General features: G+C 43.7%; 2 protein-coding genes across 2 annotated transcripts; one reads left to right on the top strand and one right to left on the bottom strand.

The window, feature by feature from the left end:
- Positions 1-12,231: 12,231 nt before the first annotated feature.
- On the top strand, positions 12,232-14,038 carry LOC112901451 (cupincin-like). Its single transcript, XM_025970377.1, has 4 exons — positions 12,232-12,717; positions 12,805-12,885; positions 13,012-13,290; positions 13,395-14,038. Exons 1-4 carry the CDS (start codon positions 12,232-12,234, stop codon positions 13,887-13,889), a joined length of 1,341 nt encoding a protein of 446 aa, XP_025826162.1. The 3' UTR covers positions 13,890-14,038.
- A 5,050-nt stretch (positions 14,039-19,088) lies between these two features.
- LOC112899932 (probable aldo-keto reductase 2) lies at positions 19,089-20,976 on the bottom strand. The gene is made up of 4 exons (XM_025968592.1): positions 20,421-20,976; positions 20,078-20,250; positions 19,889-19,991; positions 19,089-19,564 (listed from the first exon to the last, which is right to left on the bottom strand). Exons 1-4 carry the CDS (start codon positions 20,847-20,849, stop codon positions 19,238-19,240), a joined length of 1,032 nt encoding a protein of 343 aa, XP_025824377.1. The 5' UTR covers positions 20,850-20,976; the 3' UTR covers positions 19,089-19,237.
- Between the last annotated feature and the right edge of the window lie 3,949 nt (positions 20,977-24,925).

Below are 24,925 nucleotides of genomic sequence, written 5' to 3'. Positions count from 1 at the left end.
ATTGAATTTTATGATACAAAATTATAGAAACAATAATGATGAAAAATTCATAATATATTTTCTAGACATACATTGTGATGCTCACTACAACCCTGCAAAATCTTAAATTAAGATCCAACTTGTATATTGAGAAAGAAAAAAGACAAATTATAGTAGTAGGTAAATTGCACCAAATGACATAGTTTAGGGGCCAAATTGAACCAAAAGAGAGTTAAGGAGGTTATCTGGACTTTGGCCATACTTGAGAGGAGTAATTTGGACTTTTTTCTTACATTTATATATGTCTCTTAACATCCAGTAAAATCATCGGAGAAATTTTACGGTGGCTGGAAAAAATAAGAAGGATCCATTAAGAGAAATCCAACAGTGGAAAAATAGGAGGTACCTAAAGAAAAGTACTAAAAGGTATCACGGCCAATATTATGTCAGTGATTCCAGACTGGTCTGATCTGAGGAGTAGCTCACCAAGAGAGGTTTCTAATCTGTTATCATTGCATTTTGCTACTAAAAGTACTAAAAGACCAGTAAGTAGCAAAATCTGAGGAGTAGCTCACCAATATTATCATTGCATTTTGCTACTAAAAGTACTAGAAGACCAGTCCATGATTCCGATTTCTAATCTGTTTGAACAATTTCATTTCTTGCAATTAAAGCTATAAATCAAGGTCCATATTGCTTATATTTGGTGCTAGAAATTTTATTGACATAGGGGCCCACATGTCATTGTCATGAACAAGATGACTTCAACATTGTTCATGTATTTTAGCTCGGCTCGAATCCAAACATCTAGTACTTGGCCAAAGTTTGGTCATGCCATCATTTGACAATGGTCAAATTTTGGCATGGGGACTCAAACCAAACAGGCCCGCGATCGGCACGCGATCTGAAGGCCAAAAGTCACGGTCCAGCTGGAGAAAGTTAAGATTTTTTTTTTATAAACAACACATCGGCTGCTTGTGCTTGGCTGGATCACAGGGTATGCCATGGCCCATGTGGCATACCAAGGTATATCCGCCCCTGGCTCCTGGACAGCTTCTGTATCCGTTGTACCTGCAAGTACTAATCTTGCTAGATAGCAGCTAGCTAGGTGACTCCTTTTCCTGAATGTGATTTTGTCAACATTGATTCTATAGGGCCCTAAAGAAAACTATTTGGTCGAAACAATGAGCACAGTGAGCGGCACATTACATTGGTCAAAGCTCTAGAGCTTAACATACAGCCATCCTGTAGTGACGACAGAAATTGATTTCCACTTGTTCTCAATCCTCCTGATGGAACAAAGCAGAACCCTGCAAGCATTTTCTGATTATCTGAATTCTCCCCTGTTTTTGTGTATGCATATAACAGTATGAAGGGTACTGCAATAGGGTAGTTTCTATCGGTGATCAGTGGTCACTGCTTGAATTCCAGAAGGCAATCAGAGGCTTGATCGACGTCAAGCATTGACACCTGGAATGTCAGCCCAGTTGGGCTCAAAATGGCTGAATTTGTCCAATTTTCCTCCAAATGGCTGGATTTCAGTGTAGCCATGGCACAAGTGTGCAACTCTACATGGAGCCGTGTAGATAACATCTGAAATATTTGACCAATATTTGGCTGTATTTTGTATTAGTGTGATGAAGTTCAATGGTTCTTTATTATGTCTAGCCCTCTGACAATCAATATTTTGGAGTTGTAATTTCAGCTTTCAATAAGGCATGACCAGCTGATTTGCTCTAATAACTGAACTGTGTGGAGATTGATTCAATCCCTCAATGCCACTGAATGGGAAATTGCAGTATGCAGGCGCCCATGTAACTCGCCTTTGGACAAACAAGGGATTAACAATTGCTAACTTGTCCTGGTTAAAAAGGATCATAAACTACCTGAATGTTGGCACTGTTAAGATTTCCTCCGCGATTCGCATTTTTTACAAAGTCTATCAGGTTCTACTACAACCAAAGTACATACTGGGGTAGGTGAATTTTGCAGAGCTGCAAAGTAGTCTCCTTCACCAACATTATTCAGAGGATTGTCGCAGCTTAAGCTGATACATTCTTCAGTAGAGGTGGAGGCAGCTCCCCGAGCCGACCGGGACGGCGGTTCGTCTCCACCAGCCGCACGACAGCGGCCTGATCTAACCAAGTCGACGGCGCCTGGCCTAACTCGCAGCACGGTGCCGGCGGGATCCAAACCAATGTGCGGCGGCGGTTACCCTTGACGAGCAGCGCGGCGGCACCAGCATCTGTTGGGGCCGAACCGAAGGGGTCACGCACGTATACTAGAGATGATTACTATAATACCCTTACCTCTATATATTTAATTTTTAAATTCCCTTTCCCAGATCAACTGTCAGCAAAATCAGTAGGAAAAGTACCTAGCCTTTGGTACTTTTCAACCAAAATATTACTTACAAATTAGGTTCCCACTTGCAAAATCCACACAAGCACACACTTTTGTCACGTACACGGGGTGAAGAAACATCTTCGTTTGATTGGTTGATTGAAAGAACCAGGAAAGTGTTATGGTCCTTTGCTCATCGACGTAGTAGAAAAAAAATCCAAGTGTCTCTAATATTTTATATACTAGAGTACGCTCTTTCCCTCTTCAAGTGCTCCATGATCTCAAACAATGAATTCTACATTATAAGAAGGGCAAATTCAAGCGCAAATGTTCCCAGTCGCGCACGCGGGTCCTAGCGGACCCATTGCAGAAGCGTTCGCTCTGTGCGGCCCGCTCGCTTTTTTATTTTTTGCCGGCTCATCAGTGGTTTAATTTAACAACCCAGCTTTGCCAATTCCTTCTTTCTTTTCTTTTTTTTTCTTTCCTCCTGGAACAAATAATGTCGGTATTTTACCGGCAAGCCTATCTTGATAGGTATACCCTAAGGTAGTAGACTTGTAGGCAGGGTGTCGCCGAGATCAGAAACTCGAAGGTGCAACCAACATAAGATTTAGACAGGTTCGGACCTCGATGTGTGTAATACCCTACATCCTGTATGTTAGTTTGTATTTTCTGGGATGATAATTTTTTGGAGGGGATCCCTGCCCGCCTTTATATAGTTTGGGGGGATAGGGTTACGTGGAATTCTAGCCCGATACTAGCTTAGGAGTCCTACCCGAGTACTCCCGATACTAGCTTAGGAGTCCTACCCGAATACTGCTCGGATAGTTTCCTTCTATTTCGACTAGTTCTACTCCTGTACGAATAGTTATGTCACATATAAAGTATGGAACATGCCCCATCCCTATTGTAGAGTATTCTATACTATGTGCGCAGCCTCGTTGCTCCGGGTCTGACAAAGCCCCGAACTCTTCGTAGCCGAGCACTGTAGTCTTCCGAGTACTTCTGAAGTCATCCTCAAGTTCTTCTGCAACTTCATTTTCGAGATGTCTTCCAAGTACTTCCTTGGCTGCTTTGAGGCTGTTGGGTGCTAATGCCCCAAGTAGTTTTAAGTCTTCTTTTATATGGGGTGCGATGAAAATCGCACTCCATATGGAGTAACCCGTGAGTCTTGGGTTGAATCAAAAAATCAGGCTAAGGGATAAATTAGCCTTGAATCTTCTTTCTTATCTTCCAAAGAATTTAAAAAATAAGCCATCGACGACACGTATCCCGCAGCCCCTGAACCTTGAATCCAAATCCCAAAAACTTTTAAAAAAATCCAAATGAAGTGGCATACCTTGCAGTGTACGTTATATATTTTTGCAATGATGGTAAAAGTAGGAAAAATTGGAATGAAATTCGAAAATCCTCTTTTTCCGAAATAAAATTCCTAAAAAATGGTTAATCCAATAACTTTCCCAAAATTATCTAAAAAATTACCTCTCAAAACAAAATATTTTCTATAAAGCCTCTTCAACTTCTGCGCAGTAAAACTGGGTTCCCCACTGGTTATTTAACCGTGCTGTAACTTAGGGTTAACTTACCCTTCGTTTTACAGCCACCGCTGATCCAGATCTAGATCTAGCCCAGTTTCACCATCTCCTTCCTACCGCCATGTAACCACTCGCAAATGCACCCTGCTTGCTCACATCTTGCACCTTCTCCTTAAGCCCCCGAGCGTATGCGAGTGAAGACACTCGTGACATCAAGGATGGGGAACAAGAAAGCCACTAGCAAAGGAAGCAAGAACAAGAAAGAGGAAGAAACCAAGTCTGCGACCAAAGATTGGAATTACAGTAAGTTTTTCAGGAACGACCTTTTAAATCTTGTTGCCGAGGGTCTTCTTTAGGGTCAAGATGTTGTTCAATGACGTCTTTCTTTCCGTCAACTCTTCCCTCAAGAAAATATTGATGAAATCATTTTTTATCTACATTTTATCGAAAGGGGATTGGCCCTCCGTGCTTCCAATTTTCTTTGTGGCCTTCTTTATATCTATGGAATCCAAATCCATCATCTGAATCCAAACTTCATAGCTCATGTAGCTATTTTTGTACATCTATGTGAAGCTTTTCTAGGGATCGAACCCCATTTTGCTCTGTTCCTATTTCTTTTCCGCTTGAAACCCCAACCTAGTGTGGAGCACGAAAGTGTAGTCGGAGAAGCCGGGTTCCAACTGAAGCAGAAATCGGTTGAAAAGTACATCAAGTATAAGTTCCCCACTAGTCATCCGTGTTGGAAGGACTTATGGTTTTATATTGGAAATCATAAACCGTTACTGGCTGAGAGAACTGGAGGAGTACCTGATAGAAAGATGAGTCCCGATCTTCTGAGAGGTACGATAAACTTGATTGGTGGAGAACTCGACGTTGATGAACGAAGACTCCGAACGATCGGAACCTCGCAATCACTACACCACTGCTCCGTTGGTTATCACCCGTGTCATACGGATGACCTCGCCACGAAGACTTCTCCCTACAAGCGCAATCAAGAACACAAGCAAGAATAGGAGATGTAATCAAACAAACTTGGTTACGAGATGAGGTCTCACGAAACGATGAACGGTGTTCGGTGACAGATTGAATCTAAGCAAAAACCCTCCCCTAATGTGGCGATGGCTACTGAATAAAAAGGAGTCAGGGCGTGCAAGTCCCCTGAACACAACCCTAATAGGTTCCAACACGGTACACGAGCCAACGGCCCAATAGACGGTGACACAGCACCCTGACAGATTCTGGACGCCCACTTTTTTCGACGATTCCTGTTGACTCGGAAAGAATTTTGAGGTGGAACCAGTGCCATTGGAAGCTCTATTAAATTATAGTTCCAACCATATATAGAACGTCCAAATCCGACTCCGTATATGGTCAGGGCATCAATTTTGGTGAAATCAGATTCTGGAATCCGAGGTGGAGTTGAAGTCGAGTTGGACCTGGACTCCTCCTTGGTGTGGACGTCGTAGCTCCTCCTCCTTGACTCCTTGGCCTTCTCCAAGTCCTTGCTGGTCCTCTCCATTATTTCCAATCAATAAAACATGCATGGAACCAAGTGTAAGTTCTAAAAAATAATTGACAAGGTTAGAACGTACCTGGAGATCCAACTATCGCGCACGTGCTCTAGTGATTGGTCCTTGCATTGTATGCAAAGGAGAGATGTCCTCATCATCCTCCCCCTCTTGAATTGGAGTCATCCTCGACTCAAGCTCATCTTTCTCACCCAAGTATGGCTTCAAATCTAAAATATTAAATGTGGGACTAACCCCAAACTCGGGAGGCAACTCAAGTTTATATGCATTATCATTTATCTTCTCAAGAACCTTAAAAGGTCCAGCGGCACGTGGCATGAGCTTGGACTTTGTCAAATCTGGAAATCTATCTTTTCTCAAATGAACCCACACCAAATCACCGCGTTCCAATTTTACATCCTTCCTACCTTTACTAGTAGCAATTCGATACCTTTCATTCATTTTTTCAATTTGCAACTTAGTAGTTTTATGCAACTTAAGAATAAATTCAGAATGTTGTGTAACATCTAAGTTCACAATTTCAAAAGGTGGTAAAGGTAGCAAATCAATTGGAGCATGTGGATTGAAACCATATACTACCATAAACGGACTTAACTTGGTTGTGGAGTGAATAGATCTGTTATAAGCAAACTCAATATGTGGCAAACACTCCTCCCACAACCTCAAATTATCTTTCAAAACAGTCCGCAACATAGTAGACAAGGTACGATTAACTACCTCCATTTGCCCATCAGTTTGTGGATGACAAGTAGTAGAAATAGCAACTTTGTTCCCAATTTATACCAGAAAGTTATCCAAAAATGGCTCAAAAACTTAGCATCCTTATCAGAAATAATAGTATTTGGTACACCATGCAAACGCACAACCTCATTAAAGAACAAATCAGCAAGATGTGAAGTATTGTCGGTCTTGTGACAGGGTATAAAATGTGCCATTTTAGAGAAACGATCAACAACCACAAAGACACTATCCCACCCACTCTTTGTTCTAGGCAATCCTAAAATAAAGTCCATAGAAATATCCTCCCAAGGTGCATGAGGAATAGGAAGAGGCATATAAAGATCATGTGGATTAAGTCGAGACTTAGCTTTGTTGCATATGGTGCAACGCGAGACGGAGCGCTCGACATCACGCCGCATCTGTGGCCAAAAGAAGTGAGCGGCCAGCACATCCTCCATCTTTTTAACACCAAAATATCCCATCAAACCACCACCATGCGCTTTCTGCAACAGCAAAAGACGAACGGAGCTAGCCGGAACGCATAGCTTGTTAGCACGGTAGAGAAGGCTTCACGCAGCAGAAATTTTTGCCACGTTCTTCCCTCTCTACAATTTTTAAAAACATCTTTGAGGCCCAAATCAGTAGCATATAATCCCTTTATGGTCTCTAAACCAAAGATTTTATAAGAAAGTTGGGACAGCATGGTATAACGTCTAGATAAAACATCGGCAATCATATTGTCTTTCCCTTTCTTATGTTTAATGATGTAAGGAAATGACTCTATGAACTCAATCCATTTAGCATTACGTTTGTTCAGAGTAGCTTGCCCTTTAATGTAGTTCAAAGATTTATGATCCGAATGCATGACAGATTCTTTAGACCATAGGTAATGTTGCCAAATTTGTAAGACTCGCACTAAAGCATAAAGTTCTTTGTCATATGTACAATAATTCAGCAAAGGACCATGCAACTTTTCACTAAAGAAAGCAACAGGTTTACCTCCTTGTATGAGCACTCCTTCAATGCCAATCCCGCTTGCATCACACTCAAGCTCGAAGATCTTCTCAAAATCAGGAAGTTGCAGCAATGGTGCCTGTGTGAGCTTCGACTTGAGAGCATCAAAAGCTTGTTGTTGTGCTGGTCCCCATCGAAATCTTTGTCAACCCGTGGAGAGGTGGCAACATGTTGAGCCAACAGAGCTTATCGACAACCCAATGCTGACCAACAAAAATCTGAAGCATTTCCAAGATTCCTTTAAGGATTTATACAAGTTCTCCATGGTATGGCTTCTTTTTAATACCATAACATGCCTTTGTTGCATCTGCTGACTTGTGTATTTCTGTACTTGAGTAGAGGATGGCCAACCAGTCTCGACTGAAGTCAGACAAGTTAAGGGCCGTGCAAGATGGATTGCGCCAATTACAAGCCAAAGATAGAAATTGAAGAGCAGATCCACAAGAGAATTGAAGTGCAACGCCAACTGGATGAACTGAAACTGGAGCACACTTGTGAAGTCTGGCTTCTCAAGCAAGAGATCAAAAATCTTGAAGAAAAGAACAAGGCTCAGAGAAAAACCCATCAAGGTAATTCCCTGCCGAGTCCTCTTGCCAAGTTGAATATAGTTGGAAAGTAATCTCTAAACTTGCATAAGTACTTCTTCTTGTCTTTTGCCCACAAGAACTCAAAAAATTGATAAAGTATAAAGAAGAACTGCTGGCTGGCATGAAGAATCTTTTGTATTGATCATCAGATGATGTGGAGCGCTTGGCTAAACTGCTCGAAGATGCAGACCAGCAGCTGTTGTAGTGCATGAAAAAAATCAAGTCCATGGCTGAAGAAAAAGAGCTGAAGCAAAAGCAATTTGAAGATCTCCAAGAGGTTGCCCAAGTAATCGACAACATGGTGGACCCCTCGGAAGAAGTAGTAGTCGGCAATAGGACTTTGCTGGAGCGTCTTCATGAGGCCCCACAAAAGATTGTCGGCTATGTCTCTAAGACCACCAAGACCTACGTGGCGTATGTGCTTGGTCTCGTCAAGTCCTTCTAGCCGAAGGCCAATGTGGAGCCGCTGGCAGACGACATGGCTGCAGACTGTTCAGAAGAATGATTCAAAGATTATCTGAAAGAAGTCAAGCCAGTGGTCCATCGGATAGTTGAAAGCCTGGAGCAAGACTAAAACCATTGAGATGTTATGAATAATCCACTTTATTTTATGTTTGTAAATATATTTATTTACTTGTTGCCTTGTAATCTGTTCAAAATACTATTTTATAGTATCGACGATCGTAGGTGTTAGATGGAATCGATACGTTTGGGTCATGCTACTCTATGTATTGCACCCTTAGATGTAGTCGATAACTTGCTGTTCGATCACATATTCCTTATGGGAATTCATCAAACTAATCAGATAATTGCGGTACTCTGATTCGTTTGGAGTTTTAGTTTGATAACCTCTTCAGTTGGCATATTTGTTGCTCATGTCAAGTGTGTACAGCCCAACTGGCAATACAATCTTGGTGGCCCCTTTAGATGTTGCTTTCATAGCACTTGTCTTCAAGAGACAAGTAGTTGTAGCAGTTGCTGGAAATGTGGGCTTAAGGGCCCCTTCAGGAGTTGCTTCCGTCGCTACTATCTTCAAGAGAGAAGTAGTCGGAGTCGTTACTGGAATCAATAGTTGGCCGTATGAGCTTTTCAAATGGATATCTAGATTGTGAGTATGTCGTACTTAGTGCGTTTAGTTGCTAGGTTCCACTAATCATGTTCAAACGGGATGACCACTCAATCGGGGATGTCCTGATCGATGGTCATGCAGTTCGGTTGTGATAGGGTTCCCGACAAAATCGCATGGCAAATGCATCCTTGTTAGACTGAAAGAATGAAAAGGGTTTTAAATTTGCTTCTCACTTTACTTTAGGAGAAAAATTGTGACTTTAATTCCTTGATCAATCGATAAACAAAAAGGATTTTTAGGTTTAAATGCTAAGAACCCCTTGTTTCGAAAATTCTATTCCAAAACAATGGTTATACGCAAAAATTCCCTAAAAAAGGCCGCAAAGAAAACTCCTTAGATCAGGTCCTAGTTCTTTCATGTTTCATCTTCCGAGTAGTTTGGCTGCCTCCCTTCATGGTTGTTCTTCTTGACGTTCTTGAGTGCCGGGGCTCCCAGGGCCTTGCGGAGGTTATGGCACTCAAAGACAGAGTGATTGCCGTTCGGATGCCACGGGCAATGCCCATGGAGAGCCCTCTCAAAGCGTTCTTGCAAGGTGGAGGTCATCTTATTTCGAGTTGGTTGTTCCGTTATTGCATCAGAGACATCCATCATGCGCTTCCGAGTTGAGCTCAAGTAGTCTTGAGGGATGTGGTAATTTGTGGGACTATAAGCTTCTATCTTGACACGCTCTTGTTGCCGGGCGATGATGATATTGCGAGCGTCCCGACCGATGTTGATGATGTTGCGGAGGTCAGTCATGGAGAAGTCGTAGAGGTCGCCGGGTTGGTGCTGCTGTCGCTCCATCGTGTGTTTTCTGCGCTTGGCACGTTTGGCATTTCTGAACCTGTATCGTTCTATTTGAACGTCGTCTTCATCTTCTATCTTCGCGACATCCTCAGTGTTGTGAACATGATCAGGTAGTTAGGGATCGTTGTATCCGTATCTTGCCCTGGCGTATCGGAGATGTAGTCATTGTCGATGTAGTAGTCGTCCAATTGGAGATGCCCCGAGTCTTCTTTGTCCGCGAGCTGAATTTCCACGATGCGAACCATGAATATTTCTTGCTCTGGTGGAAAATTTCTTGCTTTTGGCTTAACTAAACCTCCTTCTTCGTTAGAGGAGTCGAGGGGCCTACCTTCCTGGAATGGAAGTTCATCGGGGTCGGTGGCGTAGCGTGGTGGGTTGATGTTGAGTGTTTTGGAGGGTTTCGTGCCCTTCCATCGCGTAAGCTCACCCACCAGATTTCATTCCATTGCTAAGGCCTGGTTTCCACCTAATAAAGGTGTGATGTGGTCGTTGAAGTCTGAGTAGTTGTCGAAGACAGGAGCCCCCTGGCAAGCAGTGGCTTCCCTGCTTCGAGTTGTAGTAGGAGATCCAAGTACTCCTCTAGGGCAGAGAGGGACTTGGAGTGAAACACGGAACTGGGCTTGGGTTTCCCCGGCAGGTCAGGTAATGGTGAGTTGATGAATTTGTTGATGAAGTCATCGAGGTCGCGATCAAACGCCAATGTGGATGCGCCTGGTCCCTGAGGGCTAGAGTGTTGAAGAGTTGCTTCCGTGTTCTTGATGCACTCGGCGATGGATCGGTCGACCTGATCAATTCCGGAGAAGATGTCACCGGTGTTAGCGAGAAGCGAACGCCGTATCTCAGAGCGGTTCTGGGTTGTTGGAGCCGAGTCGCAAGAGCGTCGGAGAGCAGCCTCCGCGAGCTCGATGCAACCGGCAGTGCTACGATCCACCCGATCAATTCCGGCGATAAGATCGCCATTACTGATCCTGGGACGAGGGATTGCTCGGAGACGGCTAGCATAGTTTCCAATTAGATCGGAAAGTCAAGTTTGGCTAGATCCGCCGGCTAGAGTGCCGACGTCTTGGCTGAAGATGAGTGACGGTGCCTCCGGCTTCCTGGGATTGGCAACATGGCTGTTGAAGCCACCTTGACCAATGGCGACGTAGACCCAGAAGCCGAAAATGAAGGTGGCGCCCTTTTCAGGTACAACAGCAGAGTTGAAAGATGCCATCGCCGGTGGATCTTCGATGAACTCTCCTACCTGGCGCGTTAACTATCGGTGTTTTACCGGCAAGCCTACCTAAGTATACCCTAAGGTAGTAGACTTGTAGATAGGGTGTCGCCGAGATCAGGAACTCGAAGATGCAAGCAACACAAGGTTCAGATAGGTTCGAGCCGCGATGTGCGTAATACCCTACGTCCTATATGGTGATTTGTATTGCTTTGGATGATGATTCTTTGGAGGGGCCCCTGCCCGCCCTTATATAATCTGGGGGACATGATTACATGGAATTCTAACCCGATATTAGCTTAGGAGTTCTACCCGAGTACTATTCAGGTAGTTTTATTTTATTCCGACTAGTCATACTCCTGTACGATTAGTTACAATAGATATAAGGTATGAGATATGCCCATCCCTTATTCTAGAATATTCTATGCTATGTGCGCAGTCCCATAGCCCCGGGTCTGACAAATAAGTTAGATTTTTATTTCATGGGACAAATATTTTTGTTCCACATTAAATCTAATACAATTTATTTAATCGTTTAACTACAACATTTATCATTTGTTCTAATGGAACAAATTATTTATTTCATATTTTTATTTTAAATAGCACATTTATCATTTTTTCTAATGGAACAAATTATTAAACTTGTCTCACTTGATGTATTTCACGCTTCTGGCACAGACGAAGTAACAGCACAGAAAGACAGGCCCGCAAAGAAAAAAGAAGCGGGTGGCATGCGGCCCGAGAAGGACGGAACAAAATTACGGCCTAAGAAAATTAACTGGCGCCAAATCCCGCTTCTGCGATATTTAGATCGCAGTAACGTGCGTGGCCCCTAATCGGACCCAATTCAAGGTACACAGAAACTTGTCTTTTTTTTCCTTATTCAAAAATATTATCTTACTGTCAAAAAAAGAAAAACATTATCTCGAATTACACTTGAAGGACATTAGGCTCCCATTTTATATTTTGAAGAAAAAAGTTATATATCCAGAAAAAATCCCGAACCATGCATATCTCCTTCCTCCGTGGTAATTCATGGAGTGCAGTAATGCATAGACTGCAGGAGTACCCTAGGGATGGATGCTGGAATGCTAGTGCCGCCCACCTGCGTGACAGCCCCAATCCCCAGCGCGTGGCTCCATCTGCTCCGTGCTGCCCCCACCTGAGTCACCGCTGTCGCCTTGCCGCGGGCAGTCCCGGCCGGCACCAAGATCACCACGCCCGGACAGATGTGGCCGAGCACGGCAGCTCAGCAGCGCTCCACATCGCCTCCCCCTCGCCACGTACCCGCCGCGCGGCCGCGCGCATGGCCGCGGCACCTCCTCATATAAGCCACCGCTCGCCTCGATCCCTCTCGCATCCAACGCACGGTCCAACACCAGTAAGCAAACCACAGATGGGCGCCATGAAGAGGTCACCGCTGGTGCTGGTGCTCCTGCTCTCCCTGTGCTCCTCCCTCGCGCTCGCGTCCTACTCGTACGGGGAGGAGAGCTCCGGCTCCGGCCGGCCGTACCACTACGGCGAGGAGAGCTTCCGGCACTGGACGCGCTCCCGGCAGGGGAGGTTCCGGGTGCTGGAGCGGTTCACGCACGAGCTGCTCGAGGACGCCGTCGGCAACTACCGCGTCGCCGAGCTGGAGGCCGCGCCGCGCGCGTTCCTGCAGCCCAGCCACTACGACGCCGACGAGGTCATGTTCGTCAAGGAGGGCGAGGGCGTCGTCGCGCTGCTCTACAGGGGGAAGAGGGAGTCGTTCTGCGTCAAGGAGGGCGACGTCCTCGTCATCCCGGCCGGCGCCGTCGTCTACTCGGCCAACACGCACGGCTCCCGGTGGTTCCGCGTCGTCATGCTCCTCAACCCCGTCTCCACCATGGGACGCTTCGAGGTTTAGTTTGCAACAATGCATCCTCCTTCGCTTCCTCTGCGTTTGCATGTTGAGAGATCGAGCTGCAACTCTTTTTTTTTCCGACAGGAATTCTTCCCGATCGGAGGCGAGAGCCCGGAGTCGTTCTTCAGCGTCTTCAGCGACGACGTTCTCCAGGCCGCCTTCAACGTATGCATTTGCGCTTGATCACGTCACGTCTTTCTTTGTTCACATTTTTTTTCTTTTCTCTTCTTCAGAAGATGATGAACCTTAACTAACCATGTGGGCTACTCCGATCCTTCCTGTTGTCAAAAGACTCGCCGGGAAGAGTGGGAGCAGGTGTTCGAGAAGCAGAGCAAGGGCGAGATCACGACGGCATCCGAGGAGCAGATACGGGAGCTGAGCAGGTCCTGCTCGCGGGGCGGCCGCGGCCACGGCGGCGGCGAGTCCATGTGGGACATCAAGCCGTCCAGCCTCACGGGCAAGAGGCCGCGCCACTCCAACAACCACGGCAGGCACTACGAGATCACCGGCGATGACTGCCCGCAGCTTCGGGCGCTCGACATCGAAGTTGGCCTGGCAAACATCACCCGCGTAAGCATGCGGATGCGGCAATGGATATATAGTTTTCTCTAGCTGAAACTGAACGGATCGGCTATTAATATTTTCTGACGGGACTCGATGCCGCGCGTGTGCAGGGCTCTATGATGGTGCCGAGCTACAGCACCCATGCCTACAAGGTGGCCATCGTCGTGGAGGGCAGCGGTTACTTCGAAATGGCGTGCCCGCACCTGTCCGGTGGTCGGGCGCGCGGCCACGACAGCAGGGAGCGGGGCAGAGAGGAGGAGGAAGAGGGACGAGAGGAACAGGAGGGTGGGCAGAAGTCGAGGAGCTACAAGCAAGTGAGGTCCCGCATCAAAGAAGGCTCCGTGATCGCGATCCCGCCGGGGCACCCGACGACGCTAGTCGCCGGCGAGGACAAGAACCTCGCCGTCCTCTGCTTCGGCATCAATGCCCGGCACGACGAGAAGGTGTTCCTGGCGGGCAGCAACAGCGTGCTGAGGCAGATGGACGAGCCGGCCAAGGTGCTAGCATTCGGAGCCGAGAGGGAGAAGGTGGACCGTCTCATCGGAGCACAGACGGATGCTATCTTCGTGCACGGGCCGGGCAGCCGCAGGATATCCTCCGCGTAAGTGCGAGCACCTCTAGGTGCTGTGTCGTATCACGGTGAGGGTAGGAGTAGAATAAAGTCGCAGCGCGCGTCGTCGCGTCCGTACGTGGAGAGAGGGCGCTGAGCGCGTGCATCCGTGTTTGTACGGAAATGTGCAGTAATCCTACGTTTATCTGTCTGTATATGAAATAATGTTGCTGAGCCATCTTTTCTCGAAGAAAATCCAAAGCAACTCGCAATATTGTAAAAGGAAAAAACTCTACATAATTTCAGATTTTCTCCGTGTCAACCGATTGAAATTTCGTTTATCTATCAACCGATTGAAATTTGTGCGCCCGTTAATTCTTACCGGGTCGGGATCTCTGCTGTGTTGCCCCGCCGCTTCCCTGCTTCCCCGGCCAGGCGCACTAGGCAACTTGGCTGTCGTGCTTGTCTCGTGCTTTTTTTTGTTTCAGAATTTATATGGTTTTGGTCATGTTCGCCTTGCCCGCAGGATCAAGATAAAGGAAAAGCTCGACAAAATTAAACAAGGAGAAGTTGCTAGACTTTCATGAAATACTGAATATTCAACTACAAGGAAGGTTAGTCAGCTAAGCCCTGTGCATTGTTAGCAGGAGCAGTGAACTATTTAGTAATGGCTTGTGTTTTGCTGATCCAGGAATACGTTTCTGCCAAAGTCTTAGAATTTTTGGATTCCCCTCGAGTTACTAGGGATGTTGTTCTCAGTGATAAAAAGTTATAACTTCTGATGGAATTAATATGTGCTCAAATCCTTTCCACATGATGCACCTTTGATTAGGCATAGTACATGATTTTTTTTTAAATCTGCACGGGGCCACAAAAACCTATGTGAATGGGGGGTTATGGTTGTAGATGTGTCGTAAGGGCAGTGTTGTATATTTAGCAGTATTAAACCTCTGATTAGGGCTGAGCTTGCTTTTCTTGGAGTGTGGAAGCCCTTGGCACCATGACCTGAACAACTGTAGTATCTGTCCTTTTCTCCAGCATTGCAGAAAGGGAAGAAGCTTGGAGGAGTCCTAAAGGAAGAGGTGAGGCAACTTCTGAAGGTGCTCCTGCAGGAAGGTAATCCTGTCTGGTGCTGAGCATCTAAAATTTTTATTAGTAACCTATCAAAGCCAAAACAACCATTCTTGTGTTGTTTGCTTGCTTAATTTCAATTGAAAAAACTTTCATGCAGCATACAGAAATAATACACCTGTCACTTATTAAATTTCAATGTAATTGTGCCATAGTTCCGTTATCTTGTTTGTATTTTACATAGAAGACTTCTGGTCCATTTGGGATTCCTCTTCGATTTTTTCTTTTTGTTACTGTCCCCTTAATCATTGATTAGGGTTGCATTTTTGCTGTATCATGCTGGCTGGCTGTATTTGTCATCAATGGCAAGGCTTCTACCATTATGATTTCTGCTCCATGTAATTTTTTGTTTCTTTGTAAATATTTACCTATATTATCATTTCTGCTTGTATTGATGTGTGTCAAAATAAATCAAGCATGATTTGTGAGCCTTTATTTTGCAGATTTTACTAAATTATTGTGTATGCCATATAGAATCAGACTATAACAATTTTAGCTGTTCAATTTAAAAAAAGTATTGGTAAGAGCTTTGCAGTGGGTTAGAAAAAGGTTTGTATCCACAAACTGTTATAGATTGATGTACTATCTATTTTCGTAGATTCTCAAGTTTCTTGAGCCTCGTTTTTACCAAGAAAACCCTCATACAGTCTGCAGGTATGGTCAATGTTTTATCTCTTTTCATTGTTTAGTTTTGCAATCTTGAAAATTTCTTTTCATAATAAATTGTTTTCTTCTCCGTAGTAGATTCATCTTTTTTATTGATCAGATTGCAATATGCTCATATCTTTATATCTTATCAAAGATCAAACTGAACAAAATATTTACTTTTATTATGCGTAACTTTATTTTTATATAGACAACATATGTAATAATTTATTTTCGTTTTGGTTAAAATTTTAATAGTAGACAATCTGTGTTTGAATAAAGATTTCTTTGTATCTTTTAATAGTACATATGTATAACTTTTAAAAATTTAGTATAATTATACTCCAGTACTGCTTCCAATTTTATAAACTAAAGATCAAGTATGCAAAAATTTTGTATGTAATTTTGTTGTCAGCCCAAAAATTTACATACAACTTTTTTTTTCTAAGTGTAACTTGATACTTCTTTCTACGACTATCTACTAAGAAGGTCATATTATTCCTAGTATTATATACCTTCTCTCTCCCAAAAAAAGTATTATGTACCTTATCTATTTTTTGAGCTTACAGATTCATGATGCTTCTACTTTTTTTTCTTACATATAGCTGATATGATGCTGCTAGGATGGTTTGCTCTTACAATTTGGTGCAAATTTTTTGTTTAATATGGGCTCATTTGTTCCCCCTTATATTTGAGCTCCAACATTCTACTGTCTATGAGTGCCTCCATATGTGATTTATAGGAGTCTACACATGCTCCATCTACTGTCTGCACGTGAATGAGCCAATGAAAAAGGTTTGCAAAAAATAGAAAAGCCCGATGCTAAACTTTTTAGAAAATTTTATGTGCTAAGTCACATACTCATATAACCATATTTTTATACAAAGCACATGTTGTGCAATTTTTTGAAATCTGGATTATGCCGCAAATGCAATTGGATAGCACGATGATTTCTTGTGAGTTTCTAATCTATTCCATTATCGTCCAATGTATCCTCCCTGCATAAGTGTGCTTTTGTGTTGCTCATAGAAATGACTTTTCCTACTGCACCTCCATGCTCTGTTGCACTTGTATTGCCAACCATTTTGTTGTTACTGCCATAAATAACAGAACCTCATGACTCATGTAAGTTTTTCAATACAATCCAGTGTAATACTTTCATGTAACATCTTTGTGTACTTTCATCTACATGTTTTTAGCAGGTTTTTTGTGGGGGATATGGACTATGGAGGGAATGGATCTCGCAGCAAAAAGCAGAGGATGATCAGAAGGATAACTCACCCTAGTTACCACAACTTGGTGACTGGTATTCTGTTGTTTTTCCTGAATGCAGAAATTTTCCCTCCATGTTTACACGTTCGAACATTTCCTAGGGGTTTCTGTGTTGGAGTCAACTTTGTCTGGTGTTTTTATTGATCGGGGAAAACAGTCCGTGTACTTTCCGTTTTCGGCAGCTAGGAGGATGTATATTCCCACCACTTTTATGTGTGTCAATGTAATGTAACATCTTTGTACATGGTTAGAAAAATTTTATCTGTAATTGTATTTGGAGTCAAGTTGGGAAAAGGAATATACATACTAGCTAGCTAGAGAGATACAACAAAAAAACTGGGCCCAATGTTATGCTATTTGGGCTGGCAACAACCACCACGTTAAAAGGCCTCCAACAGGGACAGTTCCCTGGACAGCTAACAGGTACAGTAGGAAACAGCACGTCCGATAAGACTTATCGGGAGCGCAATTGTGCAGTACGGGTTCGAACAACAAAAAGATACATACTAGCTAGCCGGAACTGTTGGATGGAGATTTTAAAGGTGAGAACCGGTGATTGACAGATAACAAAATATCAATCAGTTGACGAGGAGACACGTCCATATAATTTACACGTCTACATACGCAATTTACAGAAGCATTAAGGATGACGAATCAGCCGAATTCTGTTTCCTACCTAGTGCCCAATAACATCAGTGGACTTAATGACATCAAAGGCCTTCTTTGACAGGATCACGGTAGCTGCATGTACTCGAAGGTTATAACTTTGGATCAAATAAACTTGGTAAATAAGCACAAGGAGAACCCAGTTTGAGTACTGTTCTGTCTATTGTTTTATTGTGACTATCTTATTTTTCCTCCTCAAATTTTGTATAGAGTAAAATAATGTGTATACCGTTTTACTAGGTTTAAGGTATATCAGAGCTCACAAAATGATTAATCAGTGCTGTCAGCAAACAAAGTAGAATGTCGGCTTAACATATGGATTTCAATAGTAACTGCTTGCGAGAATGTTCCTACATGGAATCCGTGCAGCATGACCATTGGTGCCCCTTGTTCTTAATAGAGTAGAGCAAAGCAGTTCACTACCAGAGAAAAGCTACATTATTCTTTTTCCTCCATCTTTTTTTGTAGGTCCCAGTTTCGATATTTACACCATTTCAGAAGGTACAGGGCTTCTACGAACATTAGCATTTTCATCCATGTTGTCATGTTTCTTTAAATTCAGCTGATTGTGTATTGATCGTTGACCAAATTGCCACCACTACTGCTTTGATGCCATTTTCTGTTCAATTTTTGCTATATTTTGTATTTGAAAATGTCCACTCCATTCTGATAACTACAAATTCCTTATTAATTTTAATTTTCTGTAACTTTCCATGGCAGCATCAGCTACTTTAGCAAAATATATTTTGACCGTTCAAGTCATTGGTGACGTTGCCACAGAGGAACAGAGATTAATTTTGATTCAAATGCATTTCATGATCAAAGACTTAAATGAAATACATATTGGTAAGATGAACGCAGAGAGTATTAGTTGTCTATTGTAACAAGGGCAACAATCATGTAGTCGGGAAGTCCCACTTTCCGGGATTTGTGTATGACTAAAATCTCAGTACAAGAGGGCTTCACCGAGGAGCCTTCCGGAACCTTGAAATTAATAAAATCACCGTATGACCCAACCTAGTGGCATCGTTCATATACCCTGCTGCTCCCTGAACTTTTACGGCACATAATACTATACTACTAGTATAATTCTATAGTATTGAGCATCCAACGGTACAAATAAGTTATAGTTTCAGTGGTGCCTCCCATTGTAGTACTACTAGTATTTAGGAGATCGTAATATAGATAAAAGAAGTGATAGACTATAAATTATTTTATTTGGAAGGTTAATTGTCAATGTACCATAATCTTCTCTTAAGCAAAGCAGACTGCTCCATCAGTGCTCCCTCCAGCAATCTCTGATACCGAAATGGTGAGCAATGACGATGCCTCAGGTTAAGGGGCAAAAGGTTGAATTAAGAGGCCTACTCTGCCAGTTTTGTCATATACAAAACAACCCCAGTGAAATGTGCAAGACCTTTCCCAATTTCAACCAGCATATGAATATCACACTTCTGTTGATCAGAAACTTTTAGTGCCATCTTAATGAGTACTGATCATACAACAGTGATAAAGCAAGCACATGAAAATGACAATCTTCTTAAGTAAACACCTGAGCATGCTCTGCTGTCTTTATTAGATAGTTGAACAAAAATTCCGACCTCCGCATCATTACAACAGTTCTTCTATTGTCTTCCGACTGCGAACCGGGGAAATTAGGCACAGCTGAACATATAGCTACTTGGCTTTCTAAGATGACAATGGAGGTGTCTCAGAATTCTTCCAGGTGTAAGCAGCTTGAGGATGTCGGTCACCTTGGACATTATCTGCAGCAGCGTAGGATTCCAGTTCGGACATCTCATCTGGTGTGAGCTTTACAGAGAGTGCCCCCACATTCTGATTGAAGTTCTCTATTTTCGTTGTTCCAGGTATGGGGCAAACATCGCTTCCTTGATGGTGAACCCAAGCCAATGCAAGCTGCGACGGTGTGCATGCTTTCCTTTTTGCCATTTCATTAACACGCTCGAATATCTGTAAGTTCTTGTCGAGATTCTCATGCTGAAATCTTGGCCAATTCTGGAAGAGTATAAACTTCTCATTAGCCATGGCACTGCTAATTTAGTGTATACAAATATCTTAATGACACTATTGTATAGAACAAACATGATTATTGTAAATCCAGTCTGTTTCTGTTTTCTTGTAGCAGATGGAATGGTAGAACCGTAAAAGTTATCGAGGTTAAGTGCACTATGTAGCGATCATACTAATTCAGAAACTTTTTTCCCAGAATATTATTATAATTCCTCTTAGGGGACAGAACAATATGCTAGACCCAAAGAATAATGATCAATTAACTTGCTACCGTAGAAACAAGCTTAGTTATAAGTCATGGAAATTCACCTTGCGGACGTCCTGCTCTGATAGCGAGTCCATCAACTTCGCCCCACTAGAGAAGAATCCTCTGCCCAGTGGACTGTAAGCGACGATTCCAATTCCAAGTTCTCTGCAATTGTCAGAGTGACTAATAATTCAGAATAAAGCTTCCAGCTTTTCGGTTGAACAAGTCATTATTATTTGACCGTGAAATACCTGCAGGTAGGAATTATATCTTCTTCTACATCTCTAGACCATAATGACCACTCCAGCTCAACCGCGGTGATGGGATGCACTGCATGAGCTCTTCTGATTGTTGATGCAGATGCTTCAGATAACCCGATATACTTTATCTTTCCTTCCCCAACCAGCTTCTTGAGTTCACCAATCTGCAATTCAAGAAGTAACCAAGTTTAGTAATCATTGCTAAAAGAAAAAAAGACAAAAAAGGGTCACCACAAATTTTGGAGAAACATGCATATCTCCAACCTACTAAGGGCAAGTACTAAGTACATCAAAAAAAAAAAATGCAATTTCGCTATAAAGCAGGTGGACTCACGGTGACTTCGATGGGCACCCTGGTGTCGATGCGGTGCTGGTAGTAGAGGTCGATGCACTCGACGCCGAGCCGCCGGAGGCTGCCCTCGCACGCCGCCCGCACGTACGCTGGGTCGCCGCGGAAGTCGGGCTTGCCGCCGTCGACGAAGGAGACGCCGAACTTGGTGGCCAGGTCCACCTTCTCCCTCACCCCGCCCTGCAGCGCCTTGCCGAGGAGGAGCTCGTTGGTGTGCGGGCCGTAGCTGTCAGCGGTGTCGAGGAGGGTGACGCCGGCGGCGACGGAGTGGCGGATGAGCGCGATCATGTCGGGCTCCGGCTTGGGCGGGCCGTAGTAGGCGGACATGCCCATGCAGCCGAGGCCCTGCGCCGAGACCTCCAGCCCCTGCGAGCCCAGCTTCATGCGCGGCACCGCGACAAGGGCAGCAGCCATTGCTGGAAAATGGAATGCGCTCTCTCCGATGCTGGGTACGAATTCAGATTAGAGCTGAGAATGTTGGGTGGAATGGTAATGGGATGAGCTGATTCGTCTCTGAATTTATGGTGTGTCCGGGGAACCTCTGAAGAAGCGTCGTCTGGAACGTAACAGATCATGATCCGCAGCCAGGCGGCTACCAGTTTGTGTTTGACGGCAGCGATGACTTGACAACGTAAACAGGTAAGAGCTTACGTCACATGGACCTTTGGAGAAATGGGCTCGGCCTCGGCGCCTCGGCCACGGCCACCCATACCAACCACCAATCAGTGGCGGATGACGCGACGAAATTAAAGTATTGCTAACGCGAAGAGGATAATATTTACAACACAATCTAGACCAACTAATATCACAAAAATGTACAATGAAAGCGGAAAATACCTTACAAAGAGGTCATCATGATCATTATCCATTTACATTAGGCTACATAGCTCTTAAATCTGAAAAAAATAAATATGAGTTAGACAATTGCATTTGTCTAGTGAAATCTATAAAAAAATATTAAATTTGTGAAATAAAAAATACCTCTAGTTACGTCTAGGTTTAGGAGACCTAGGCAATTGCATTTGTCTAGTTTTCTTATTTTGAAATGCCTTTTTAATTTGTTGAAGATCAAATCCTTTGTATATTTCTCTTTCTATGTAGCACACCATCAAGTCATTCAACCATCCATCGGTCATCTTGTTGCGCAATTCAGTCTTAATAATTTTCATAGCCGAGAAGGCCCTTTCAACCGTTGCGGTTGCCACTGGTAACAACAATGCCAACTCAATAAGACGATAGACTAATGGAAACACAATATGTCTCTCAAGTTGAACCATTGTTTTTGATAGACTCGCAAGATCATAATAAGTCTTGAATTCTTCAACTCTTCGCACATGAATAATGAAAGTTCTTAGTTGATCTTTTATAGTCTTGCGGTCATCAAAAGAGAAATCCTCGTGATAGATATCTGCAATCCGAGCAAGCTTCTCCACATCAAACTTAGAGAATGAATTTCTTGGATCAAGGCAAGCAAAACACACAAGCAACTCTGAAGATAGCTCATTAAAGCGATGATCAAACTCTGTGGTGATAGAATCTATAGCGGCATAGAAGGTATCCACACGATAAAAATATTCTTGAGTGATATTATTTCTCCCACCTTTCCTTGATCGGCCAAACCGTGGCACAGCATCACACATATTTGGCATTGGGATATCATTTGCAAGGCAAAATGCTTTGGTTTCTTCCAACAATGGCTCCCAACCCTCACTTCTCAAATTAATCAAATGTGTTCTCACATCCACAACCAACGACATAGCTTGGACAATATTTTGATCCTTGCTCTGCAAGAGAAGAGAGAGCTCATTTGTGATACAGAGGATTTGCAACATCATCTTCATCATAAACACAAAGCTGGAACACTCCATTTTTCCAACAAAGCCACCTGCACTAGATGGATTGCGCTCATCTTGATGCACAATTTCTAAGACTTCTATTACTAAATCCCACATTGATTCAATACGAAGCAAACTCTTATAATGAGATCCCCATCTTGTATCCCCGGATCTTGACAATATTGTTGCTTGTTGTTTGCCTCTCGCTGATGAAATTTCTCCACTCTCCAACTTAGATAAAAGATTCAAGCGATGCTTATGCAACAATAAATCCTTCCTTTTGCAAGAAGCACTAGTGCTACTCACAATCAATGTTACATACTCAAAGAAATCCTCAAGGGATGAGCAATATTTTGAGACAGCAACAACTACCAATTGCAATTGATGAGCAAAGCAATGGATATAGAAAGCATATGGGTTCTCATCTCGAATTAATTTTTGAAGACCATTAAATTCACCTCTCATATTAGAAGCACCATCATACCCCCGCCCTTGAAGTTTTGTAACAACTAATCCATGATCACTTAACATCTCAGCTAATGCTTTCTTCAATGACTCTGATGTTGTGTCCTTCACATGCTTGATACCCAAAAATCTTTCTATTACTTCTCCTTTTTTGTTGACAAATATCACAACTATAGCCATTTGTTCTTTGACTGATATATCACGGATTCATCAACAAGAACGGAGAATAGACAATCCCCCATTTCTTCTTTTATTGTCTGTGTGACTGCTTCAGCACAACAGTTTGCAAGTTCTTTTTGAATTGTTCCAGAAGCCATTTTGGCATTTTTCGGACACAACTCATCAAAAGCTTTTCTAACCTCCTCATTTCTTTGTTTGTACCAATCAAAAAATTCTAAAAAATTGCCCTTATTTAAGGAAGTGCTAGTCTCATCATGCCCCCGAAATGGTTCACCTTGCAATGCAAGATAACTTACAATACTTAAGGAAGCTTCCAACCGGGTCTCATATTTGACCAATGCATCTTGACTGTAACTTGACATTCTATGACTTACACTTGACCTTTGGTTACGAAAATCATGGAATGCTGTTGTTGCAACATTGTGTATGCTATTAGGCCCACCAACATATTTTGGAAATGTCGTGTACACATTCCTCCACTGTGAGAAGCCAACTTTTGTAAATGCATCATGACAAAACTTCTCCTCCATCCGATCATATTTGAAAAGGTAACAATAAAAGCAATAAGCTTTATTCTTCTCCAAACTATATTCCAACCAACTATGATTCCTAAACCAATGTTTTTGAAAACTCCTCTTATCATGTGACTGTGGAAATATATGACCAATTGGTTGAGTCGGACCTTTAGCTATGAAAGCCCTTCTAACTTCATCTCTAATATTAGGAGCAAAACGATCAATCGGAATACGAAGTCCCGGATCAGAAATAATGTGATCCGGGTTGAATTCAGTTATACCTTCCACTTCTTCACCATTAATTTCTTCATCATTGCCTTGATCATGTGCATTTTCTTCGACATTATCCTCTTCAACATCAACATGTACATCCTCTTCAACTTGTGCAAGTGGAGGAGCAATGTTTTCTTCCACTTCTTCAGGTTCGTGATAAACACCACTACCATGAGTCCTTGGTCCACTAGCATGGGTGCTTGGTCCACCTTGACCACTGCAAGTAAAATAGCTGTAAATCCCTGTAATCAAACAACAATATGTATTAGACATTACAGCAAATCCGAAATCAAACTCATGGAATGGAATCAACAATTGCTGGCAAATGGCAAACAAACCTCTGGCTCTTTGGCCAATTCTTCTCCCCCTCCCCCTCCCCCTCCCCCTCCCCTGGTTCTGGTTGTTTCCGGACATGGTCGGGCACTCGGGCAGACCGGCAGACCGCAAAGCCGGTGTGGAGCTCCGGGAGGTGGCGGAGTCGGATGGCGGCCTTGGGCTTGGGGTGGGGAGGCGGCGACCAGGCCAGCAGGTCCAGGCGAGCCGGTCTGCCGGGACCCGGGAGGTGGGGATCTGGCCAGCTGGGAACGGGGGATCTCCGAATCTGGGAACTGGGGAGGTGGGGGTCTGGGGGAGGCGGGGAAGGTGGCCAGCACTGGCGGCGCCGCGGCGGACGGGCGGAGGCGGCCTGGCGGCGTGTGGGAGATGGGGCGAGTCGCGTTCGTGTGGGCGACGGGGCATGCGGGCGGACGGGCGACGGGCGAGTCGAGCTGGTAAGTTTTTTTTTAAGCCCTGCTACCCTTCCTGGGCTGGGCCAAGGTATTGCCCAAGCAATACCGGGCCACATTGGGCCCTCCGCCCATGCCACCAATCATGATATGGGCCACACAAGCAGACTTACGTCCTATGTGGTAGGGTTTCTACATGCTTCAGCTCCGACTCCTCCGGAAGAGCCCTACCAAACATCTTATATGAGTTGAGGATGTATTTTTAGTGAAAAATAGAGGAGCCAACAGCTCTGGCTCCTCCAGTGGAGCCCCTGGTAAGGAGCCCTGCCAAACATCCCATTAATCAATATAGTAAAATACGGAGTAGAACGTGTAGGTGATAAAGCTATTTTCATTATGGAATGAAATTACTTTTTGACACATAGAACGACTCAAGGACATGTAGTCAAGGACATCCTTCAAGGAAACATGAAAGTGATTTGCTAACTTTTTTGAAC

The sequence above is a fragment of the Panicum hallii genome, chromosome 7 (assembly GCF_002211085.1).
Source record: "Panicum hallii strain FIL2 chromosome 7, PHallii_v3.1, whole genome shotgun sequence".
Taxonomy (NCBI): Eukaryota; Viridiplantae; Streptophyta; class Magnoliopsida; order Poales; family Poaceae; genus Panicum; species Panicum hallii.
Note: the sequence above shows the minus strand (reverse complement) of the source record. Positions and strands in the feature narration are given on the sequence as shown.

What these genes read in the sequence shown, in the direction of transcription:
- LOC112901451 (XM_025970377.1), top strand. Translation starts at nt 12,232, where the DNA reads ATGGGCGCCATGAAGAGGTCACCGCTGGTGCTGGTGCTCCTGCTCTCC. An exon ending in CCACCATGGGACGCTTCGAG is followed by an intron (nt 12,718 to 12,804) that starts GTTTAGTTTGCA and finishes TTTTTCCGACAG; the next exon opens with GAATTCTTCCCGATCGGAGG. An exon ending in TTCTCCAGGCCGCCTTCAAC is followed by an intron (nt 12,886 to 13,011) that starts GTATGCATTTGC and finishes TGTTGTCAAAAG; the next exon opens with ACTCGCCGGGAAGAGTGGGA.
- LOC112899932 (XM_025968592.1), bottom strand. Translation starts at nt 20,849, where the DNA reads ATGGCTGCTGCCCTTGTCGCGGTGCCGCGCATGAAGCTGGGCTCGCAG. An exon ending in GATATAATTCCTACCTGCAG is followed by an intron (nt 19,992 to 20,077) that starts GTATTTCACGGT and finishes TGACAATTGCAG; the next exon opens with AGAACTTGGAATTGGAATCG. An exon ending in CAGAGCAGGACGTCCGCAAG is followed by an intron (nt 19,565 to 19,888) that starts GTGAATTTCCAT and finishes ATACTCTTCCAG; the next exon opens with AATTGGCCAAGATTTCAGCA.